Source organism: Acanthochromis polyacanthus, chromosome 5, assembly GCF_021347895.1.
Source record: "Acanthochromis polyacanthus isolate Apoly-LR-REF ecotype Palm Island chromosome 5, KAUST_Apoly_ChrSc, whole genome shotgun sequence".
NCBI classification, from domain to species: Eukaryota; Metazoa; Chordata; class Actinopteri; family Pomacentridae; genus Acanthochromis; species Acanthochromis polyacanthus.
The window spans coordinates 43,829,136-43,835,655 of record NC_067117.1 but is presented as its reverse complement, the minus strand read 5'-3'; the positions used below and the strand labels follow the sequence as shown (position 1 = coordinate 43,835,655).

The window sequence follows — 6,520 nt, the reverse complement described above, 5'->3', positions numbered from 1 at the left end:
CTCACTTACATAACTTACACTCAACTACACTGAGTAAAACCAAATGAACAACTCCTCCTAGTTCCAACTTAACTGCTTTGAATTAGCAATACTTGTAGTGTTCCATTATAGTAAAGAAATTATTTTATGTTGGACTTACTAAACCTGGTTATGTCAACAAATTTCCACACAATGTAGTTAAATAAAACTCAAATAACAATACCATGTTCTGAAAACATTTATTACACAGAAATCCAAAATTTAAAGGCAGACATTTTTTCAACATGTTATTGCCCCCCCCCCCCTTTTTTTTTTTTTAGAAAATTTCTAATATGGTTGTTACAAACTGCCCAATGAAAACAATTACATCTAAATTGCTTAAAAATATCTGAATCTGAATTGATCACAATACTGAACAGTGAGACCTTTGGAATTGTGAACACATTTGTGTAAAGTATAAACACTCAAAATAATATTTTCCTTCATGTCACTTCAGCACTGTAGGAAGGCATTCACATTTGAACTAAAACAAACAAACAAAAAATAGTCCACAACAGTCTGTGAGAATGCATTTTCCACAAACATTGCCAAATCTTACGACAGAGAACTTGAACTGGTTTGTTTCTCCTCAGTGCTACCATTATCAGTATTCACCCATCGCTGTCCATTTCTCACTGTTCTCCTCTTGTCATTGTCTTTTTTGAGGTTATGTTTTGCTCCTTTTGTGAAAGTCTGTTCAACAGTTAGGCATCCAATAACTTCCTAACTTCAGCACTGAATGAAACAAAAAAGGTGTCTAGAATTCAAATATGAACCAAAAAAACAACAACAACTAGTCCGCAACAGTCTGTGAGGAGAAGGCATTTTCCACAAACATTGACAAATCTTTTGATGGAGAACTTGGAATTTTTGTTGATGTTATGTTATCACTCTCCATTCCTCATTGTCCATTCCTCATCAATGTTGATCCCTTCTGCAACTTCTAATTTGTCTTTGGTGAAGTTATGTTCTGCTCTTTTTGTGAAAGTCCATTAAACAGTTCGGCATCCAATCTGCAACACTGAGTCCATTCCTCAGTTTAACATGCAGATCAAAAAGCAACACACCTGTCTATGGTGTTCCTTCAAAGAGTTTGTTCTTTAGCACTTGCACCTTTGTTGACAGTTTGTTGGCATCTAGTTCCATGACAAGCTTCTGCAGAACTTCAAATGTATACTTGAGATTTGTTGGATAGCTCAAGTTAAGTGAGTACATGAGGCCAAGCAAAATGATGACAGCATTTGCGATGTTGCCAAGTTCATCGAGCACATTCACTCCTTCAATGATTATACCAACATCGGCCAGGCAATCTGTGGGCTCTGCACCTTCAACAGTGATGGCATAAATTCCCAGGACTGTCTCGTCCATAGCCTTCTGGTTTTCCTCAACATCCTCAGAAAGAGAAAAAAAATAATCAGTTACAATATTCACATCAGAAAAGCACCTTTTTAAAAAAAAGAAATACTATCCTCTCAGAATGATAAGCCTTAATTTTCTACTCACTCTTGCACTGTTTTTTTTTTTTTTTGCTGCCCCCAGAGATTCATATAAACCTAGATCTCTGGCTGCATTTGGAATATTTAACAAGTTCTCCAGAGTCTTAGTCAGCGTAAGGGTGAGAAAAACGAAAGCATATCATTCTGAGGGTATTTCTTTAAAGCGATAGTTCGGTTTGGAACAAGTTGGGTCCTATTCCCAGATACAGGGCAGAAATGACAACTACAACAGTGTTTATGTGCAACAGAATCCCAGAGCGCCGACACCAAGCCCCTCTCCCTGCTCTGTGCCTGGTTTGTCTGTGGTTGCCTCTGTGCTCAGACGGGGCCAGGTTTTAGTTCACTAAAAAAAAAAGCATATAAACAGACGCCTACTAGAAAAATGTGATATTGGTCTGCATTCACTCTCTATTTAGAGAATTTTCGGCGCATTATTCGGCATTAGGGTCCCCAAAAACACTGATAAATAAGGCAGTAGTTCTTGGCGTGGCATAAAACGGCGCTACCTCCGCTACAGAGCTCAGTGTGGGACTTGCGGCCACAGCTGTGAGCAGGCTGGGTAGTGTATCGGTCTGCACGGCACGCAAGATGTAAACAACAGCTGGGAGCTTGCCAGGACGAATAGTCTGCAACAACAACGCAAAAAATGAGTGATTATGTGAGCGAGGACGACCTGCCGTTCACTTTTTTCCGGTAAGCGTCCATTTATATGCTTTTGTTAGTGAACCAGGAAATGACAGACGGAGCAGGACACAGATCAGAGAGAGGGGCTCGGTGAAGGCGCACTGGGATTCTGTTGCACATAAACACTGTTGTAGGGGTCATTTCTGCCATTTATCTGGAGATAGGACCCAACTTGTTCAAAACCAAAATATTACTTTAAAGTACCAACCTTAAACTAGTAGTTGACAAACTGCGATTAATGAAATTTCACTGAAGGGATTTTCTGTTATGAAGAAAGAAGAAATGAGGACAGAATACTTACTATGTACTCTTGAATTAGGTGGTCAGGGTCTTCATTGACGTAGACCATGAGTGCTTTGAGCACGCAGGCTCTTCTTGTTTCAATGGCATCTGTCTGCGGTGAACAAGGGGATTGTATGACATTATATTGTTGTTGCATCGTATAGCAGTATTACTACAGATTATCACTGTTTTACAATAAGTGCAAGTAAAGTATATGGTAAACTTTTGTTTTATTCTAAATGGCTTTCATATATATATATATATATATATATATATATTTATTAGTAGCATCCCTGGTTGACAAATAAAGGTTGGTCTCTTTAACACTGGTTGAAAAGTGTTTTATTGCCTTGCCGTGACCATTTCCACCATAAGAGCTACAATGCAAACAAATAGGAATACAATTAGCAACTCTTACACCCTTTATGCCATATATTTATAGCCCTTTTTAGCCATATTTATTACCATATGAATTGCTTTTTAATCCTTGACCGTTATACCTTGACAATCTCTATTAGTGTTATTTACCATGAATTTATGTATTTATATAAACCTTTTAGCTGTATCCCGTTTTACCTTGTACCAGGAGATAGACCATGTTACTTTTAGCTAGCAGATTAGCAACTAATACACTTCATAACTATATCAAAACACATGTAAATCACAGTTTCCAATACAAACCTTGTTCTCCTTATCAACCAGGTGCTAGAGTGACCGTGAGCAGCTTTGAGAACACCTTAAAACGGTTTTGTCTCAATTATTTTCCGTGGAGCACCTTTTTCTGCTCATCGGACCTTTTGCGCTGCTTTCTGCTTTACTGTAATTACTCCTGCTTTACGACACCAAGTGGACGTCCTTTCAAAATAAAGCTTTAGCTGTAAATTCATTATGACGTATTACTAAGCAATCACTGACCAATTTAGCGATAGAAAAATATAAAATTATAAACATGTACAAGTGGCTAAGGCATTTACACACACACACACACACACACACACACACACACACACACACACACACACACACACACACACACACACACACATATACACACACACACATATATACACACACACATATATACACATATATATATATATATATATATATATATATATATATATATATCATGGTAGAGACTGCGATTTGGTAGAATTGGAGTTTCTACCAGTAGAGACTGCGATCGCAATCTCTACTGGTAGAAACTCCAATCCTACCAGTAGAGATTTATCAGGGCTTAGGTTAGACTTTTAAGGTTAGGGTCAGGGGTCAGGGCAGGGGTCAAATTTAAAGTTCCATCTCTACTGGTAGAGATTACAATCACAAACTCTACTGGTAGAAACTCCAATTCTACCAAATCAGTCTCTACCCTGACACACACACACATATGAAAGCCGCTTCATGACGGCTTTTTTTTCACATTGATGCAAGCAAACATTGCAATTATAGCTTTTCGCCACAAGGTGACACTGTCATTTACAGTCACACACAGTTTGTTTACTTTCACAGAGCATGCAGGTGTAGAAAATAAGCACAGGAATTGTGGACCGGCCTGGGGCAGTCAGTGGACAGGTTTTTGTGTATATGAATGAATTCAAAAATACCTTGTCCAAGTCTTTCATGATCTTCTTTATTTTCAATCCTGCCGCTCCCCCTTTCTTCTTCAGGATTATCAGCCGTGCAGTGTGATGATCGAGCTGCTGCATAAATTTGGATCGCAGTGGCACAGTGGTGATCCTAGTAAACTCTGCTTCCACCTGCAGACATTAAAAAGTAAGAAAACAGGACACAGGTCAATTAAAACAAAAAACACTGGACCAATGAAATGTTGTGACATCGTAAGAATAAAAATTTGCCCCATAATCAGGTAGTGTGATTCTAAATTAATGCAAATTGGTTGGCAACATGAAAATCCAATAGTTATTTTCCCCCAAAGTTTTTATACATGTTGGATTCTGTAGCTGTATTTGACAGCTACAGAATTTTGACAGCTTTGTTCTGGAAAATTACTATTACCGTATATGAATACAGACAGATCATCTTGTATTTCACAATTTTCATCTTGGGGGGTATTGTTAGAGCAGCATATAGCTTCTTTTAAAATCAAACAGATTTTTATCATAGAAAAAAGATAACAGAGTCCTGTTTCCCCCATTAAAAACTGGTATCATCATTTACTCATCTGAAAGTAAACCAAAATTTCTATGTTGTGAGTAAATACATGTCTCAGGACATAGTTTTCTGAGCAAATTTGTTTTACATGTCTAGTGAAGATTTCTTGTGAAGTCATCCCTTTCACCTTAAAAATGCAATAATACTACTGACCTCCTGCTCAGAGAAGAGAGCTGGCCATCTCCTTTTGAACTCAGCAATGAAAGGTCTGTCTTCAATCACCTCATGTCTCCGATAAGCAAATGTCATTTCCATTTTTGCCTTAACCACCTGATGGTTGTTGCTCTTTTTCACTTCAGACAATAGTGCCAGCCTCTCTTCCTCAAGGCTATCCTGGGATTGTCCTGACGGATAATCAGGACAGTAGTTCACTTCTGCTCTTCTTGCTTTTTTCACTTGATTCGGAGATGTGCGTGAATCACCTTGTTTCCGCTTGAGGGAATTCACAGTCAGCTCAGTGCATCCAATGTTGCGCAGCATTGTGCGATAGTTTGCCATTTTATATTTTAAGCTTATCTTCCGCCCATAAAACCCGGAAACAGAACCTTGCTCCTTTAAACATGGGTGTTTCTTCACAAGTGCTTTAGCTACATCATCAAATTCAGCACTGGATGGATAAACTTTAAATGTGATGATCTGGGGTGCCAAACTTTCGAGAATGTCTGACTTCAGTTTTGGACTTGGACTGAGCAGGGTACCATTATTTTGGAAGTCAGCATTCCCACGCTGGAGTTGGAGCTCAACATTGTAGGTGAATTCAGGCACAGGAAAGTTGTCCGGCCATGGCTCACATCTCAGGAATGACGACGAAGAGTCAGATGAGAGGATGTCCGTGTCCATGATGAAATAGAAGTAGTCTCTGAAGACAGGCAAAGGCTACTTGTTGGCAAAACACTTGGGAGGTAAATCACTTTGATGATAGCTTTGCTTTGGATCTCAGAGGTGGACTTCAGGTTTATGAACTCATCAAAATCCTTGTCCTTGTATTGTAGTCTGAAGTCTTCCAACACCTCACATTGTTTCTTTATCTCACTTTTTAGTTCCTCAACAAAAGCTGGTACTCCTGAAGGCAGGGATATTTTGGATGAGTCATTTTCTCCCAAGATGATGCAAAGCACTGCCGGTGTAGCCATACTGGTGAAGAGGTTATTCTGAAGAAAAGCAGAAAAACATTTTGAAACCATGTCATGTAAAATTCAAAAATACAAATTAATAAAAGTGGTCAAAATGCTTCTATTTTCTATCTCCTGAAGCATGGTAATTTCTTGATTTGCAAGTGACTTTGAAAATGAAGCCAGTCAACATCAAATGAAAACAAAGAATAATTACCAGAAACATGTATGTATCTTTTAAGGGTGACCATTCGGTGGGTTCCACACTTGTAGTCAACCAGAGGATAGTCATCAATCAGTTCGCTTAATTCAGCCAACACAACCTGTGACGGTGTCACCTAAGTGATAAAATTAAAAGAAATAAAGAACCATAAATAACATGATGAAAACAAAATGAAAGTTTTCTGGTCTTTGTACATGATGTTCCCTGTGCTAAAAATTTATTTAGGTAGGTGGGATAATAAATAGTTCCAAAATAGTAATTAAAAAATGTGGTAAACAAAGGTTATATAAGGAGGATGTGGCGTAGAGGAACGGGGGTGGGGGGTGGGGGGGGGAGACACGGCGTGAGCGGGAGCGACAGGAGGCTGCTGAAAGGAAAGGAGTGTTAAAGTTTAAAAAAGAATGATCGGAGGCCTAAGACATTTTAATAAGGTTGGAAAAAGACTATTGAACCTGTAAAGAGCCCAGATCCTACCGGAGCCGACCAGACGTACACTCCCGGCCGTCAACATCTTGACGCGGATGCCACCCCAA

The 6,520-nt window shown here is 38.9% G+C and overlaps 1 protein-coding gene across 3 annotated transcripts; it reads right to left on the bottom strand.

Moving 5' to 3' along the window:
- Nucleotides 1-222: 222 nt before the first annotated feature.
- Nucleotides 223-6,101, bottom strand: LOC127534019 (sterile alpha motif domain-containing protein 3-like). Of its 3 annotated transcripts, XM_051948228.1 has the most exons (5): nucleotides 5,982-6,101; nucleotides 4,806-5,803; nucleotides 4,085-4,237; nucleotides 2,500-2,592; nucleotides 223-1,410 (listed from the first exon to the last, which is right to left on the bottom strand). In XM_051948228.1, the coding sequence occupies exons 2-5, from the start codon at nucleotides 5,490-5,492 to the stop codon at nucleotides 1,090-1,092; spliced, it is 1,254 nt and encodes a 417-aa protein (XP_051804188.1). In that variant the 5' UTR covers nucleotides 5,493-5,803; nucleotides 5,982-6,101; the 3' UTR covers nucleotides 223-1,089. The 3 variants fall into 3 exon arrangements, 2 of the variants coding, with proteins under 2 accessions (XP_051804188.1, XP_051804189.1); XM_051948229.1 differs by lacking the exon at nucleotides 4,085-4,237; XR_007941933.1 differs by lacking the exons at nucleotides 4,085-4,237; nucleotides 4,806-5,803; nucleotides 5,982-6,101 and adding an exon at nucleotides 3,162-3,322 and having other exon boundaries at nucleotides 224-1,410.
- Nucleotides 6,102-6,520: the final 419 nt, after the last annotated feature.